This window comes from Hyla sarda, chromosome 2, assembly GCF_029499605.1.
Source record: "Hyla sarda isolate aHylSar1 chromosome 2, aHylSar1.hap1, whole genome shotgun sequence".
NCBI lineage: Eukaryota > Metazoa > Chordata > Amphibia > Anura > Hylidae > Hyla > Hyla sarda.
Window position 1 is genome coordinate 495761251 of NC_079190.1, and position 18962 is coordinate 495780212.

At 45.6% G+C, this 18962-nt stretch overlaps 1 protein-coding gene across 1 annotated transcript; it reads right to left on the reverse strand.

Moving 5' to 3' along the window:
* Positions 1 to 986: 986 nt before the first annotated feature.
* LOC130357512 (uncharacterized) lies at positions 987 to 18684 on the reverse strand. The gene is made up of 7 exons (XM_056560208.1): positions 18513 to 18684; positions 18278 to 18427; positions 18082 to 18174; positions 9016 to 9111; positions 8781 to 8930; positions 8588 to 8677; positions 987 to 1160 (listed from the first exon to the last, which is right to left on the reverse strand). Exons 1-7 carry the CDS (start codon positions 18576 to 18578, stop codon positions 987 to 989), a joined length of 819 nt encoding a protein of 272 aa, XP_056416183.1. The 5' UTR covers positions 18579 to 18684.
* Between the last annotated feature and the right edge of the window lie 278 nt (positions 18685 to 18962).

Genomic DNA, 18962 nt, shown 5'->3' on the forward strand with positions numbered 1-18962 from the left:
CAATTCCACGCAGTGCCCTTTTTGGTACAAATGACACCTCATATTTATTCTGTAGGTCTATACAATTATAATGATATCCATCTCATATAGGTTTGATTCTGTTTTACTTCTTTTAAAAAACTATCATTTTTTTGTTCGCAAATTAACATGTTTAAAATTCCAACCCCTATACCTTTTTTTTTATTCTTCTGTTTCCGAGGATGTGTGAGGGCTAATTTTTTTGTGCTGTGGTCTATAGTTTTCATTGGTACCATTTTTATTTTGATGGGACATTTTGACCGCTTTTTATACATTTTTTTAGGGGTATACAAAGTGACCAAAAATACTAAATTCGGATATTTTTTTTTACGTATACGCCATTGACCGTATTGTTAAGTAACATTTTATTTTTATAGTTCGGACATTTACACACATGGCGATACCACATATGTTTATGTTTATTTATTTTTTACATATACATATTTTTATTCATGGGAACAGGGGGGTGATTCAAACTTTTATTGGGGAAGGGTGGTTAAATCACTTCAACTTTTTCTTTTTTTTTAAACTATTTTATAGTTCCCATAGGAGACTATTACATGCAATGATTAGATTGGATATGCTGAACCAGGGGCATCACCAGGGGGGCTAACGGGGCTGTAACTCCAATACCCCCGGATCTCGGCGCCACAGCTGCTCACTGTTTTAAAGCTGTTGCGCCGCGGCCACTTTAAGATAGTGAGCCCGCCGGCTGGCCCGGGTCTGAGGAGGGATGTCGCGCAAGTGACTTTCTTCAGGGGGTCGCGCAGGAGGACGTCAGTGATGTCACTCATCAGGCCGCCAGAGAAAAGAATGGTTTGTTTGTGTTTGGTTTGTCTCACCGCTTAGCTACTGTCTCAGTGGTTGCGCAACATTTCTAGTCCGGTCCTTTACTTGTAAAACTGATCTAATTTCTCAGTACATTTAATGATAAACCTACAAAAACTATAAAAAGACAACACCATAAGTCAATTTGCAATTATTCCCGATTCTTCAACTTCCAAGTCAAGAGGATATCCACCTAAAACATACAGGGGAGCAGACATTACTAAATCAGACATTACAGCCGCAGATAAAGTTTTGTCATTAGAGGAGTCGTCCTGGATCAGGAGATCTACGAGAAACTGCCCTGCGCCTGCCTCCTAGATGGAGGGAGATGGAGAAACTCATTCCTAGGGAGAATCTCGGGGTTCGGTTTATTGCTTGGTATCAATGAAGATCTTGTTGGAAGTCCACATCATGAGGAAAGAGAAAGGTTTCCACTTAGCAATACGTAATGGGCGATCCCAATAGATGGGCGAATTTTTCAAAAATTCGATTCGGCCGATTCCTCAAATTTTCCGAAAAAATTTGGTTTGATCCGAATAAATTTGCGGCGAATTGCTATTTAAAAACATCTATTTCTGGGCTACAGAGAGCCTCAATAGGGGTGTAGAACACTTTGCATTGTCGTAACACGCGTAGGCAATGTGCAGGGGTCTAGCTGTGGCGGCAGGGTCGGGAGACCCTATGACTTTACAATTGAAGAGATTAAAGAGATTTTTTAAATGTCAGTTGAAGATTTTGAAGAAATTAACAAATTTAATGTGCCAGCATGAGGAGATCACATAGCAGCACAATGACACAGCCTAGAGGTGGCGGCGGCCTATGTAGGCCGAAGAACAGAACAATGACAGAGTATTGACTTTATGGGAGTAGCAATACCTATTATTGTACCTAATACTGTATTACCACAAAATGAATATATCAAGGAGATAACATGACGGCACAATGACAGAGCCTGATAATTAGAATGAGCAAACTTTAAATCCTTTTTTGAGGACCCATTGGAGGGCAAGTCTGGTGCCAGCACCTGAGGTAATTCCAGCTCCAATAGTGTATAACTGCTGCAGTGTAGAGTTGCTGCAGTGAAAAAGCTAGCAGTTCTACCTTAAAATCGAGCTGGCGGTCTGCCGCGAGGTGAGCTACAGCCTGTCCCAGCCCCTGTCTCTGAGCGCTTCGCCCCCCCCCCCCCCCCCCCGATGCTCATGACTAAGTGTCCCAGGGGCCCGAAGCCTATACTTTGAAAAAAATTACTGTATTATCACAAAACCAATGTAACAAGGAGGTCACATGGTGGCACAATGACAGAGCCTGGAGGTGGCAGGAGCATGACAAGACCATAGGTCAGCACTATGATAGAGCCTGGATCTGGCAGCAGTATGAGGAGACCATATGGCGGCACAATGACACAGTCTGGAGGTGGCGGCAACCTATGTAGGCTGCAGAGAGGCACAATGAAAAAGCCTGGAGGTGCCGGCAGCCTATGTAGGCCGCAGAACAGAACAATGACAGAGTATTGACTTTATGGGTGTGGCAATACCTATTATTGTACCTAATACTGTATTACCACAAAATGAATATATCAAGGAGATCACATGGTGGCACAATGACAGAGCCTGGTAATTGAATTGAGCAAACTTTAAATCCTTTTTTGAGGACCCATTGGAGGGCAAGTCTGGTGCCAGCAGCCACGTTAATTCCAGCTCCAATAGTGTATAATTGCTGCAGTGTATAAGTTGCTGCAGTGAAAAAGCTAGCAGTTCTATCTTAAAATCGAGCTGGTGGTCTGCCGCGAGGTGAGCTACCGCCTGTCCCAGCCCCTGCCTCTCAGCGCTTCCCCCCCCCCCCCCCCCCCCCGATGCTCATGACTAAGTGTCCCAGGGGCCCGAAGCCTTTACTTTCCAAAAAATTACTGTACTTTCACAAAACCAATGTAACAAAGAGGTCACATGGTGGCACAATGACAGAGCCTGGAGGTGGCAGGAGCATGACAAGACCATAGGTCAGCACTATGATAGAGCCTGGATCTGGCAGTAGTATGAGGAGACCATATGGCGGCACAATGACACAGTCTGGAGGTGCCGGCAACCTATGTAGGCTGCAGAGAGGCACAATGAAAAAGCCTGGAGGTGGCAGCAGCCTATGTAGGCCGCAGAACAGAACAATGACAGAGTATTGACTTTATGGGTGTGGCAATACCTATTATTGTACCTAATACTGTATTACCACAAAATGAATATATCAAGGAGATCACAAGGCGGCACAATGACAGAGCCTGGTAATTGGAATGAGCAAACTTTAAATCCTTTTTTGAGGACCCATTGGAGGGCAAGTCTGGTGCCAGCAGCCACATTAATTCCAGCTCCAACAGTGTATAATTGCTGCAGTTTATAAGTTGCTGCAGTGAAAAAGCTAGTAGTTCTATCTTAAAATCGAACTGGTGGTCCGCCGCGAGGCGAGCTATTGCCTGTTCCAGCCCTTGCCTCTCAGCGCCTCCCCCCCCCCCCAATGCTCAAGCCTTTACTTTGAAAAAAATACTGTATTACCACAAAACCAATGTAACAAGGAGATCACATGGTGGCACAATGACAGAGCCTGGAGGTGGCAGGAGCATGATGAGATCATAATGCAGCACTATGATAGAGCCTGGATGTGGCAGCAGTATGAGGAGACCATATAGCGGCCCAATGACACAGTCTGTAGGTGGCGGCAGACTATGTAGGCCGCAGAGAGGCACAATGACAAAGCCTGGAGGTGGTGACAGCCTATGTAGGCCACAGAACGGTACAATGACAGAGTCTGGAGGTGGTGACAGCCTATGTAGGCTGCAGAGAGGTACAATGACAGAGCCGAGAGATGGGCGTCCGCCTATGTAGGCCGCAGAGTGGCACAATGACAGAGCCTGGAGGTGGCGGGAGATGAGGAGACCATATAGTGGCTGAATGGCACAGCCTGGAGTTGGCAGCAGCATGAGTAGAACATATAGTGGCTGAATGGCACAGCCTGCAGTTGGCGACAGATGAGGAGACCATATAGTGGATGAATGACACAGCCTGGAGTTGGCGGCAACATAAGTAGAACATATAGTGGCTGAATGGCAAAGCCTGGAGTTGGTGGCAGATGATGAGACCATATAGTGGATGAATGACACAGCCTGGAGTTGGCGGCAACATGAGTAGAACATATAGTGGCTGAATGGCACAGCCTGGAGTTGGCGGCAACGTGAGAAGACCATATGGTGGCTGAATGGCACAGCCTGGAGTTGGCGGCAGATGAGGAGACCATATAGTGGCTGAATGGCACAGCCTGGAGTTGGCGGCAGACGAGGAGACCATATGGTGGCAGAATGAGACAGCCTGGAGGTGGCAGCAGCAGCATCAGGAGTCCTGAAAGTGACCCGGTAACAGAGTGGTGCGGTGGGTGGCAATACCAGTACCTGGTGTGGCACCATGGTCACTCTATTCTGATTCATCAGGCATTGGTGGGTGGAAATCCTGGCTGATCCATGCCTGATTCATCTTTACAAAGGTCAGTCTCTCCACATTTTTCGTGGACAGATGAATTCTCCTTGGAGGGACTATGGTCCCCGCCACACTAAACACCCGCTCTGATGGCACACTACTGGCCGGGCAGGACAGCTTTTCCAGGGCAAACTCTGCTAGTTGCGGCCACAAATCAAGTTTGGCTGCCCAGAAGTCCAGCAGATCTTCAAGGTGTGTTGGAATGGGCATGTCAAGGTATGCCACCACCTGCTGGTTCAGGTCCTGCTCCATGTCTACCTGCTGCTGATGAGTTGCTTCTCTCTGCGGGTGAAGAAAAGTACTCATCAGCGACTGTAGACTCAGGCTGCTGCTGATGGAACTGCTACTGCTCCTGCCACCCCACCCCTCCCCTCCCCAGCAGCCATGGCAATGGAAGGTGAGTGCAGAAGGCCCCCCCAAGTCAGACCTGCGAGAGGATAGGCCAACTGACTATGTAGGATGTCTCTGTAGTAGGTCAGTTTGCCCTCCCTCTCAGTGGGTGTAAAAAAGGCCCCCATTTTGTGGCGGTAGCGAGGGTCCAATAAGTTGGAGAGCCAGAAGTCATCCCGCTGCCGAATGGTGACAATTTGGTGGTCACTACGCAAGCAAGTGAGCATGCATCGCGCCATTTGTGCAAGTGACTTGGAGGGACTCCCTGACTCCATCTGCACTGCACATTGCCATGGTGTGTCTGGGTCCTCTGATTTGCCTTCCGCAAAACCCTCTAACTCTACAGGCTGCTCCTGCTCTCCTGTCAGATTACTAGAAAAACCACACATCTTGCGAAACATAAACTGTGCCCCTCCCCCTCCTCCTCCAGTTCAGCCCCCACAGGGCTCATGTGGCTGCGAGATGTAGGCGGACATCTCCCTTGCCCTTACCAGCCATCGTTTACATCACGTGTTGTAGGAAATGAAGCAGTGGAATTACGTTGTTCATCCCGTAATCCTGGTGACTGTCTAATAATATGGCTTCCTCAATGGGCCTCAGCAAACAGCAGGTGTCACGTGTGAGCTGCCACTGGCTGACATTGAAGTTACACAGGGGAGTCCTCCTATCTGCTTGAATCATCAAGAAATCGATGATGGCTTTTCTCTGTTCATATGGAGGGTGGAATTCCAACTTGTGTCAACATCGTAAATCAGACTGTGTTGGGGGATACCGTTCTGACGCGGCAGCTCAAGGAGGATGTGCTTTGCGGTGTACGAGTGGCTGAAGTGCATGCACAGTTTTCTTCCCATTGTTAGGATATCTTGCAAATGGGGGGAACACTTTAGGAACCGCTTGACAACCAGATTGAACACGTGTGCTATGCAGGGCGCATGGCTCAGCTTTACTTGTCGCAGCGCACACAAGATGTTCTTCCCGTTGTCAGTCACCATGGTTCCCATTTCCAGTTTTCGTGGAATAAGCCATGCTCCAATTTCTCTAAGAATTACTTTCATTTCCTCCCCTGTGTGACTCTGTTTGCCAAGGGTCTGGCGTGCCCTGCACACATGGTATGCTGAAGGGTCACTGCGACTTGTCTGTGCAGTGGAGGCTGGAGACACGGTGGAGGATGAGGAGGCGGAATCGCACACTGTGACAGGACCAACGGCCTGAGAGCGTGGAGGAGGAAGCAGCGTGACCTGTCCAAGTTGCTGTTGTGGCTGTGCTGGAACCACATTCACCCAGTGGGCCGTAAAGGACATGTATTGTCCCTGAACATAGTTACAACTCCTGACGTCGGCGCTGTTGTGCACTTTGGTACACACCAACAGGCTCAGGGACTGGCCCACCTTCTCTTTCACAAAATTGTGCAGGGCTGATAATGCCTTCTTTGCAAAGAAATGACGGCTTGGCACTCTCCACCTCGGCTCGGCACAAGCCATCAGTTCTCTGAAAGGTGCAGAGTCCACCACTTGAAAAGGGAGGGACTGCAGCATCAGCAACTTGGAGAGGAGCACATTCAACTTCTGCGCCGTTGGATGAGTGGGCGCATACTGTTATCTCATGGACATGGCTTCGCCGATGGATTGCTGGCAGAATGACTGACTAAAGGTAGGAGTAGCAGGAGCATCTGGAGCGACAGAAGGAGGGTATGACACACAGTTCCCTTCGACTGAGGTGGTGGAGCCTTGGTTGGCTGAAAGAGGGAGTGGTGTGCCACTGGGTGATGCAGCAGGCTGGACCAACACATCGGAGCGATGTCATATGTTGACGCAGAGCCGGCGTGCACACATTGGGACCCTGGCCAGGCTTCACCTTCTGCTGACACATCTTGCATGTGGCTATGTTAACCTCCTCCGGATGCATGATGAAAAACTGACACACTGCCGAGTAGCTGATTTTCCCCCCAACAGTTCATACTTATTGACTGTTACTGCCGCCATCTTCAGGAACCCCTGTTCCACTACTTCCCGGGAAGGTAGGCTGCTGCAAAACCGGTGGGCTTCCCCCGGGCTTGTTTGGCTCCGGAATTTCCCCTTCTGCCACCATGCTGACTGCCAACCATGCTACCACCTTGCTGGCTCAACTGCTGCCTCACGGGCAACCGGCAACCTTCTTCTCCTGATGATGATGATGAAGCGCCTTCTGCACCCCCTTCTGCAACCCCTTCTTCGTCAGGAGGCGTGGCACCCCCTGACGAAGTGCAGCTGCGCAAAACGTACGTTGGGGTAAGTGCAGGTCGCATATGGCTCTACATTGGCTTACTATTCCTTTCTCTTTTCTTGTGCATGTTTATTGTTCGAATTGCTCTAAACAGGGTTTGTATGTACCCTCATATCCTATATTTCATATGACTATTTATATGCACTTGTATTTTCTTTATTCAAGTGTTATTGCTTACACCGCCTGCATTTCTTCAGTTCTGTGCACTGTGCTTATGCATTTTTTAAAATGTATTTGTATTTCTAGTAAAATTTTGCATATTTTTGTACATTTATTGTTTATTGCTGAATTTCTTGATTGGGCATGTTATTATCTCAAACTTCAGCAACATACATTTAATATTTTGTGTTTTGTGACACAGATTAAAAGGTACAAAATAGTACACTACTTAGATGTAGGTATGTGGTATGCACTTATGAGTGCAGAAAAATGCGCTACAGTACGCTTAAAGAAGTAGTGGAGTAAAACACCAGCCGGTGGGTACTTTTGCCTAGATTTTCACAGTATCTAGGCCCCTGACAGATTATCAGGTACAAAATAGGACACTACTTAGATGTAGGTATGTGGTGTGCACTTATGAGGGCAGAACAATGTGCTACAGTATGCTTAAAAAAGTGTTTGAGTACAACACTAGCAGTACACAACAGTGCTGCAGCACACAATCGCTGTGTACTAAACCCAAAATTGCACTCTCTCAAAGACTATTAGGAATGGACTGCTGGGTATTATACCATATACAGACTAGTATAATCAGCAGACCATTTGTTGTGGAACAAAAACACAGAGTTGTGCTGAAAAAGTATTCCTCCATCCTCTGCTAAGGTTTCTCAAGCTGAGCCAGCTTGCTGAAATATATGAGACAACACACAGCTATCTGTCCCTCTCTGTAAAACACTGCTGCAGAAAGTGACTGGGAGGTTAATGGCTGCCATAAAAAATTATTTTCTATGAAAAATGCACTGCTCTCTGTCCACTGCTGACGTGACTAGGAGGTGAAATTCTGCTGGAAAAAGCTTGTCTATGTAACACACAGGGCTGCCTAGCTTTCTGCAGTGAAAGGATGAAGTGACTAGCCGGAATATGGCTGCCGATTATATAGGGCTGTGACATCACAGGGGTGACTGGCTGCTGATAAGCTGCATCCTGCATGTGATTTAGGGTCATCCCGCCTACCCTTGTTCCCGCCTTCCCAGAGTTCCTTGCCGCATGTCCTCACATGTGGATCCGCCATTTTAGATGCCCTGGAGCCTGGACCGCACTAAATGGATTTTAATGAAATTTTTCATGAAACTTGTAACGAATTTGGATTTTTCATATTCGATTCGCTCATCTCTACTTTGTATCACTAAAGATCTTGTTGGAAGTCTACATCATGAGGAAGGTCACATGACACTCCTGAACCAGTGTGAGAGCTACATTTGGGAGGAGAATTGGGACATCGAAAGTAGAGTTTTCTTCATCTGTTGGTCAATCTCTCTCTTACGGTGCACGCATCGACCTTCTGAAAAGAGCAGAAAATAAGCAAATGTCCCTTGGAGGTGAAATCATTATGTGTATTATCCTAATCTACAGACCTTTATCGGTGGGAACCGCAGGTTGTCTAAGTAAATTTTTATTTTCTGCAGAATCTGCTTAACCACAGGACTTTTCCTTTTGCTTTGGACCTGAACAAATGAAACACAGAAAAGAGAAGTGACATAATAGACCTGTAATGTGGTGTGAACTTGGGCTAAGAAATTACTACAATGGAACCAATAACGGACTTACACAAGGATCTAAGAACTCGGCCTCGCTCTGTAAAAGTTTTTTCATCTTCCGCCATTCTTGCTCGTGATGCTGGAGGTCATGATGATGTTCTTCCAGTAATTGAAGCATTTGAATGAAAACTTCATGGAAGACCAGAGCGGCTTGTGACACCTGAAAGAGAAGAGAAAGGTTTCCACCTGGCAATACGTAATGGGCGATCCCATCTTCAGATGGACTGAGATAGAAGGCGACAAACCTTGGAGATGTTCTTAAACAAGGTCCCAACAGCTGTATCATGAGAAGTGATGTTGCTGCTGCACATAATGTACGGAAGATACTTCCCGGCAGGAATCTGAAATCACAGAATAAAGAAACATTTCCTGACTGGTAGTAATGAAAGTTGTGAGGAAGAACAGTGGAGTGAGAAAGGTTCCCTCTGGTCCCGGTCATTGTCATTTACCCTCCTCACCCCTCCTTAGCACAGTGTTTCCCAAAACCCACCACCGCAGATTGCATGACTGTCTTGGCCAACCGGAGAGGAAGGCGCCATATTTAAGACGGAAACTTCCGGGCCCTACTCCTTGAGGTTTATACCAAAGACTGTCACTGAACCCTGCCTCGTCTGACTCCTGCTGCTGTACCAGATACCCAGCTCTGATACATCCTCTACCGACCATAGCGGCTCCTCTGACCATGTTATATCTGAACCCTTTTACACAATCTATCTCTGCCCAAATCCAAATGCCAACTTCTGGACTTTCTGACCTCGCGTTATCCTTCTCCATGTTAATATAGCCTTCCCCCTACTTTATATAGACTTTTTTTTTAGCTCTCTCAGAGAAACTATATTTTATACTAGAGAGAACAGGTTGGAGCTCCTACAATGTCACAAAGCAGTCCCATTGACTTAGGACTAACCATCTTCTCCTCCTTAAAGGGGTACTCCGGTGAAAACCTTTTTTCTTTCAAATCAACTGGTGGCAGAAAGTTAAACATATTTGTAAATTACGTAATCAAAAAGAGGCACCCGGCACTGCCCGGCTCAAGCAACAGTTCAATGCACGCTGACACCTTCCCACAGGTCCCGTGATAAATATTCACCATACGCCCAGATCCGTGTCAATGGTCAGCTATCCGCACCTTTTGAGATTTGTAATGGCACGAGACAGGGATGCCCCCTCTCACCCCTCTTATACGTTCTATGTATGGAACACCTACTTAACGCGATTCGCAATAACCCAGATATCAGGGGATTGGCGCTGTCTCGTGACCATTACAAATGCTCGGCATTTGCGGACGACGTACTCTTGTACCTCTCTTCTCCCCTCACATCCTTGCCCTCCCTGATGGCCTCTTTGACCATGTTCTCGAATTATAGCAATTATAAGTTGAACCTCACTAAAAGCGAGGCCCTGAATGTTACCCTCTCTCCACATGATATATCCTTAATTAAATCCCTATACCCATTCAAATGGCAACCGATGGCTTTAAAGTACTTGGGTGTCCATGTGCCCACTAACCTTGCTGACACCTTCAAAGTCAATTTCCCCCCCTTATTGCAGACACTACGTAGGGACTTGGCCAGATGGGAGCGCAGGGACTTCTCCTGGCTGGGGCGGATAAATATATTCAAAATGAATGTGCTCCCCCGACTCCTATATCTATTTGCTGGGATCCCAACGCACATCCCTCGCTCATTTTTTAGGGAACTCTCTGCGCTCCAGTCAGGCTTTGTATGGGCTCGAAAGAGACCACGTATAGCTAGGAAAATACTGTGTAAACGTAAAGCTGATGGGGGACTGGCGTTGCCGGACTGCCTATCATACTATCTGGCTGCAGTCCTGGTCCGCGTACTAGATAGCTTCCAAGACGCTTCCACTAAGCTATGGGTCAGAATTGAAGGGCGCTCTAGTGGAAAAATCCCCAGGAATTTACTATGGACATTAAAACCCCACTCAATCCTCCGCTCCGCTTCCTCCTTGCCTCCTGTGATGGACTCGATCGCTAAAACATATTCGACGTATCTGGTCCATCACTCTCTGATAATGCCGGATGGTCCGCTGACCCCCATCTTTGGTAATGAAGCCTTCCCCCCGGCCCTCTCTTCCGCTACATTTCTATCCTTCCGTAGATCGGAGGGTGCCACTTTTTCCTCTGCCCTCACGCGAGATAACTTGAAACCCCTCCCGGACATATTAGGTGAAACACCACACTCTATATTACACACCTTCCAATATAACCAGTTGAGGCACTTCTATCATTCCAATAATGTCTCCCTCAGTCTTCATAGAGAGCTCACTGCTTTTGAAAACTTATGCACTGCCTCCAATACTGTTCCCCACGCTGTGAGCGTGTTATATTCATTGCTCTTGAATATAGATTCCTCTACTCCTTTGCCTTTCAAGACAGCTTGGGAGAGGGAATTAGGCAGTGAGCTCTCGGATGTTGATTGGCGTGGAGCCTTGACCCTCTGTCATAGATCTTCCATCTCCTGCAGATTACACGAGACTAACTATAAAATCATCTCCCATTGGTACAGAGTGCCTGCTCTCCTCTCCCGTATATACCCCTCTGTCTCGGACTCTTGCTGGAGATGCGGACATCGAGGGGGTACTATGACCCATATATGGTTGTCTTGCCCCCAACTCGACAACTTTTGGACCTCCGTCTTGGACACGATCCACATACTCACTTCCCTCGCCCTCCCACGAAACCCGACTACCCTACTGCTCTCGATCCTCCCGCGAGATGCACCCAAACTTGCTATCAAACTAACACACTTTTTGCTGATGTCTGCCAGATCAGTAATCCCTAGGCTCTGGAAGTCCTCTGTAACTCCCACCCATTCATCTTGGCTTAGGGAAGTCTCACACATCTGTAGAATGGAGGAGCTCCTGGCTGACTCCAGGCGCCAATACACCAAATTTCACGAAATATGGGCTCCCTGGCTGGCTTATGTGTCCTCACCTGATTTCAGAACCCTTCACCTGGGTAACTAGAGGAGGGATCGATGGATGGGGACCAGTCTGGAGAGGTATTTGCACCACGAGAGAATCTCACTAAGCTACTTTTAAACCTTTTAGATCTATCTACTCACTTCCTTGTCTTTCTTTTCAGTTCTTCTCTCCTCCTCTCTCTCTACCTTCCTCCCCCTCGGGTCACTTCTCGACCTGCTTGTCTTCCTCTGCCTATCTTCTTCCCTCCCCTCATGCACCTACCACTTTCCTTCCCTCTTTCTCCTCTCCCTTTCTTCTTTCCCTCCCTCCCCTCCCCTTTCCCCTCCCCTTCCTCCTCCGACCCTTGCAACCTTCTTAAGCTCAGACTTGCTTCCGATATGCATCTGCTTCATTTCTATACTCGTTACACGACTAAATACAAGTGCTATATATGTTGATTACTTAATGCCTCAGTGTTACGTGCTGACTTAGATGGAGTTTCTCTCTCATGACTGCCACTGCCACGGACATGCGTAGTTTCTGTTTGATTGCATTAATTGTGGAAGCACGTTTTGGATACCATGAGGCGATGCTGTAACAAGTGCCTATAGTATACTACTCTTGCTTAGCTCGTTATCTCCAATGCTGTATGTGCCTTTACTCGCTGGCAAGACTTTCTCTTGCTTCTTTGTCATTGTTGTTATTGATACTTACTTAATAAAAATGTTATTCTGTAAAAAAAAAAAAAAAAAAAAAAAAAAAAATATTCACCATACAGGTGGTGCTCACCGCACAGGCAAAAGACAGTTCACTTATAACTTCAGGATGAGAAAGAATGTCACAGGGCACTCACCAATGCTGCAAAATGTGTCCTTTATTTCACGGTTCCATACATCAGTGCGGAGACGCTCAAACTTTGTAGAAGCACACCTGTATGAGCGTCTCCGCACTGATGTATGGAACCGTGAAATAAAGGACACATTTTGCAGCATTGGTGAGTGCCCTGTGATATTCTTTCTCATCCTGAAGTTATATTTTTAAATTACTTCTATTAAAAAAATATTAATCCTTCCAGTACTTATTAGCTGCTGAATGCTTCAGAGGAAATTCCTTTCTTTTTGGAACACTGATGACATCACAAACACAGTGCGCTCTGCTGACATCTCTGTCCATATTACCATGCATAGCAGATGTATGCTAAGGGCAGCATGGTGGCTCAGTGGTCAGCACTGCTGCCTTGCAGTGCTGGGGAGTTGGGTTCAAATCCCACTAAGGACAACAATAAATAAAGCATTATTATAACCTCAGCAGAGAGAACTGTTCTCGTGATGTCATCAGAGAGCATTCCAAAAAGAAAATAATTTCCTCTGTAGTATTCAGCAGCTAATAAGTATAGGAAGGATTAAGATTTTTTTATAGAAGTAATTTACAAATATGTCTAACTTTCTGCCACCAGTTGATTTAAAAGAAAAAAGGTTTTCACCGGAGTACCCCTTAATGACCAAGCCCATTTTCACCTCAAGGACCAGGCCAATTTTATTTTTGCGTTTTCGTTTTTTCCTCCTCGTCTTCTAAAATCCATAACTCCTTTATATTTCCATGTACAGACCCATATAAGGGCTTGTTTTTTACTAGACCAATTGTACTTTGCAATGAAACCTCTCATTTTACCATAAAATGTACGGCGAACCCAAAATAAAAAAATTTAGGGAGGAAATTTAAATGAAAACCAAAATTTTGCACATTTTGGAGGGTTTTGTTTTCACACTGTACACTTTACTGTTCTTTATTCTGTGGGTCAATACAATTAAAATGATACCCATGGCTAGATACTTTTATATTTTTGTACCGCTTAAAAAAAATCAAAAACTTTTTGTACAAAATCAGTAATCTAAAATCACCCTATTTTGACCACTTATAACTTTTTCATTTTTCCGTATGAGGGCTCATTTTTTGTGCCGTCATCTGTACTTTTTTTAGATACCACATTTGCATATATAAAACTTTTAGATCTTTTTTTTTTTTTTTTTTCTTTTATAAAATGTGACAAAAAAGCAGAATTTGTGGACTTTTTTTATTTTTTACGTTTACGCCATTCACCTTACGGGATCATTAACATTATATTTTGATAGTTCGGACATTTACGCACGCGGCGATACCAAATATGTTTACTAAAAAAAATATTTACGCTTTTTGGGGGTAAAATGGGAAAAACTGACCATTTTCATTTTTATTGGGGGAGGGGATTTTTCACTTTTTTTTTACTTTTTATTTTTACATTTTTCTACTTTTTATGTCCCCATAGGGGACTATCTATAGCAATCGTTTGATTGCTAATACTGTGCAGTGCTATGTATAGGACACAGCACTGCTCAGTATTATCGGTGATCTTCTGCTCTGGTCTGCTCGATCGCAGACCAGAGCAGAAGACCCCGGGAGACGGCCGGAGCAAGGTAAGGGGACCTCCGGCTGTCATGATGGATGATCGGATCGCCGCGGCAGCGCTGCGGGCGATCCGATCATCCAAGCAAAGTGCCACAATGCCGCAGATGCTGTGATCTGTCTTGATCATGGCATCGGAGGGGTTAATGGCGGACATCCGCGCGATCGTGGATGTCGGCCATTACCGGCGGGTCCCAGCAGCCGGAACCTGCCGTGTATGACGTGAGCACCCTTCCGATGCTCGCGGTCATACACAGGACGTAAATGTATGTCCAGGTGCGGGAAGTCCCGCCAAACCAGGACGTACATTTATGTCCGTGGTCGTTAAGGGGTTAAAGTCCTCCTGTGTTGGTAACGCACAATGAGTAGTCTCAGCCAGGGCCAGGCTGACGATTAATACAAGGCATAGGACAGTGTAAAGATATTTTGCCATTACAGTGGTCCCTCAACATACGATGGTAATTCGTTCCAAACGACCCATCGTTTGTCGAATCCATCGTATTTTGAGGGATCCGTGCAATGTAAAGTATAGGAAGCTGTACTCACCTGTCCCCGTCGCTCCGGACCAGGTCCTCACCGCTCCCGATGCTGTCCCAGGGGCTCCCGATGCTGTCCCGCTGCTCCGGTGTCTTCTTCGCGATCCTCCGGTGTCTTGCGCATCTTGCGCAGGGTCCGGGCCTCGCTTTCTGGTGACGTTATTACGCTGCTGCGCCGGCGCGGCGTGCGTAGTGACATAATAACGACGCCGGAAAGCGAGGCCCGGACCCTGGAGAACATGCGCAAGACACCGGAGGATCGCGAATTGGACCCGGAGCAGCGGGAATAGGTAAGCGAACCTGCCAGGGATGCTTAAACTGCTATCCGACAGCAGCTTAAGCATTTTGCGCTGTCGTATAGCAGTTAATGCGATGGCCCCGACATATAAAAGCATCGTATGTCGATTTTATCATATGTCGGGGCCATCGTAGGTCAGGGGGTTACTGTATACTGATGCCACCTGCCCATACTCCTCCATACTTGCTGTATGTTAGTAGTGGATTTTCTTTTCTCCTGTGCTGAGCTGCAATAATTTTTATAATTTTTTAATCAATTGTGCTCCAGCATTAGAATGTCAGTGTAACGTTGATTGTTCACATTTGTTTTATTTTTCCTGAAAATTTTTGTATTACTTTTTAGCGCTTAGTTTACAAGCATTTATAGTGCTATAGAGTGTAAACATCAACGAGAGGATTTGAACTCCAGACTCCGGCATCTGGGGCGGCAGCACTATTCCTGAGCTATTGTGCACAGCAGCAGCTCCTCATCTCTCTCACCTCACTCTAAATATAAAGCCGGAAGAACCGGTCCATTCACCTCTGAGTCTTCTTCTTGCTTATTTCTTCCCTGTAAATACTGGACACACATAAGGTCTCTTACCAACATAAGAAAAAAAGGATTTGATCATAATCGTGAACTATTTATACTAGAGCGGCGCTTAGATTCCGAGCCACAGAGGATTCACCAGTACATAGGATTAGTAAGAGGGATTCACAGACCTGTTTCAGTAGTTTTCTTCTTTTATCCTATAATATTTCTGACATTACAACATGATTAATACAGCGTCAGGTTCGGCTATGGACGTGTGTGCAATGGCTCCGTGCTCCTCACCATTTTAATCATGTTGTAATACTATAAAAATGAAAGAATAAAAGAAGAAAACTACTGAACCAGGTCTGTGAATCCTTCTTACTAATCTTATGTACTGTTGGATCCTCTGTGGCTCGGACTATAACAGCTGGAGGCACACCATTTGGAAAGCACTGCTCTAGACTCATATAACGGAGGTTACTGGATTTTCCCTATACCCTCGGGGTCCTGAGTAAATAACAACAATAACCAAAGTCACAGTCCTCCAAGTTATATTAAATAATAATTATATTTATATTTACTTACTGGAAATATTAGTGGTAAAAAAAATTAGGCAATAAATATCAAAGTAAAATCTATGCATTTTATGTTTGTTTAAGGAATTGAGTTGTGTTTATGACCATTTATATGTTGTACATACAAAATATCTTGTATGACACTTTTTGCATTTTTTAGCATTTCTATAATAATTTACTCAATACAATTTATCCAGTTTCTGGTTTCAGTTTAGCTATTCGGAGCATTTGTATTATAAATATAATTTGGGGATAGGGGATACATTGTTAGATAACAGAGATCTCCTTTAAAGGGGTACTCTGCCCTATTCAAAGGTGAGAGAATAACATGTCCATTCCCAGGGGCCTGGCCACTCGAGACCCCCTGCGATCTCTGCCGTGGCCCCTCAGTCAACCAGTGCACCAATCGAACTCTTCTCCGTGCCGGAATACTGGCGATCATAGCCATCACGTCCCTCCATTCATGTCTATAGGAGAAGGCGAGACGACTCGTACACAGCCATATTTCACTATAGGTACTGTGTTCTTTTCTTTGTAGGCCTCATTCCGTTGGTAAACAGTAGAATGATGTGCTTTACCAAAAAGCTCTATCTTGTCCACAAGATGCTTTCCCAGAAGGATTTTGACTTACTCAAGTTCATTCTGGCAAAATGTAGTCTTGCTATTTTATGTCTCTGTGTCAGCAGTGGGGTCCTCCTGGGTCTCCTGCCATAGCGTTTAATTTCATTTAAATATCGACGGATAGTCAGCACTGACAATGATGCTCCGTGAGCCTGCAGGACAGCTTGGATATCTTTGGAACTTGTTTGGGGCTGATTATCCACCATTCGGACTATCATCAATTTTTCTCTTCTGTCCACCCGGAAGTGAAGCATGCAGGTGGGCACAGCCTCAGCAGTTCGGTACAGGTACAGGACACCGGGGGAAGGGGGACAAGTAATGGACACTGGAGACTGCTAGCAGAGCATTGTGTGTGTCCTGATCTCGGTGATTGGGACACACACACCGCTGCTCAGGATTTTTATGTGTGAAACGCTGCCATCAGCTAGTCAGATTTGACTAGCTAGCTGATAGGAGCGATCCCTGTGAGGGGGGATGAAATCCCCCTAGGTCCCGAGGCAAGATGGCTGGCTATTAGTGATAGCCACCATCTTACCGGGCGCGGCGGGATGCCGTGAATAGCGGCTAGTATCTGCATGACGTACATGTACGTCATAGGTCTGGAACACCTTCCCGGTCATGACATATATATAAATATATGTCATGGGTCAGGAAGTGGTTAATAGAACTTGTCATGCACTTAGTTTGTGGACCATACTCTGTACTCTCCGTACTAGTCCCTATTACTATACAGAGATAAGAAATGGTTTGTTTGTATTTGGTTTGTCTCACCGCTTAGCTATTGTCTCGGTGCTTACGCAATATTTCTAGTCAGGTCATTTACCTGTAAAAAGGATCTAAATTCTCAATACATTTAATGATAAACCTATGAAAGGCTATAGAAAGACAACACCAAAAGTTTTATTTTCATATTTTTATTCTCATATGCAATTATTCCCAAGTTCCTCAGTGCCCAGGTAAAGAGGATATCCACCCAAAATATACAGAGGGGCAGACATTACTAAATCAGACTTTTCAGCGGCAGATAAAGTTTGGTCATTAGAGGAGTCGTCCAGGATCAGGAAAACATGGTTTCTTTCTTCCAGAAGCGCCTGCCTCCTAGATGGAGGCAGATGGAGAAGCTCATTCCTTGGAAGAATCTCGGGATTCGGTTTATTGCTTGTTATCACTGAAGATCTTGTTGGAAGTCTACATCATGAGGAAGGTCACATGACACTCCTGAACCATTGTGAGAGCTACATTCGGGAGGAGAATTGTGACATCAAAAGTAGAGTTTTCTTCATATGTTGGTCAATCTCTCTTATGGTGCACGCATCGACCTTCTGAAAAGAAAGGAAAATAAGCAAATACCCCATGGAGATGGAATCACATGTGTATTGTCCTAATCTACAGACATTTTACCTTATTTATCAGTGCGGACCGCAGGTTGTCAAAGTAAATGGATATTTTCTGCAGAATCCTCTTAACCACAGGACTTTTCCTTTTGCTTTGGACCTGAACAAATGAAAAACAGAAAAGAGAAGTGACATAAGAGACCTGTAATGTGGTGTGAACTTGGGCTAAGAAATTACTACAATGGAACCAATAACAGACTTACACAAGGATCTAAGAACTCGGCCTCGCTCTGTAAAAGTTTTTTCATCTTCCGCCATTCTTGCTCGTGATGCTGGAGGTCATGATGATGTTCTTCCAGTAATTGAAGCATTTGAATGAAAACTTCATGGAAGACCAGAGCGGCTTGTGTCACCTGAAAGAGAAGAGAAAGGTTTCCGCCTGGCAATACGTAATGGGCGATCCCATCTTCAGATGGACTGAGATAGAAGGCGACAAACCTTGGAGATGTTCTTAAACAAGGTCCCAACAGCTGTATCATGAGAAGTGATGTTGCTGCTGCACATAATATACGGAAGATACTTCCCGGCAGGAATCTGAAATCACAGAATACAGAAACATTTCCTGACTGGTAGTAATGAAAGTTGTGAGAAAGAACAGTGGAGTGAGAAAGGTTCCCTCTGGTCCCGGTCATTGTCATTTACCCTCCTCACCCCTCCTTAGCACAGTGTTTCCAGAAAGCCAGAACCGCAGATTGCATGACTGTCTTGGCCAACCGGAGAGGAAGGCACCATATTTAAGACGGAAACTTCCGGGCCCTACTCCTTGAGGTTTATACCAAAGACTGTCACTGAACCCTGCCTCGTCTGACTCCTGCTGCTGTGCCAGATACCCAGCTCTGATACATCCTCTACCGACCATAGCGGCTCCTCTGACCATGTAATATCTGA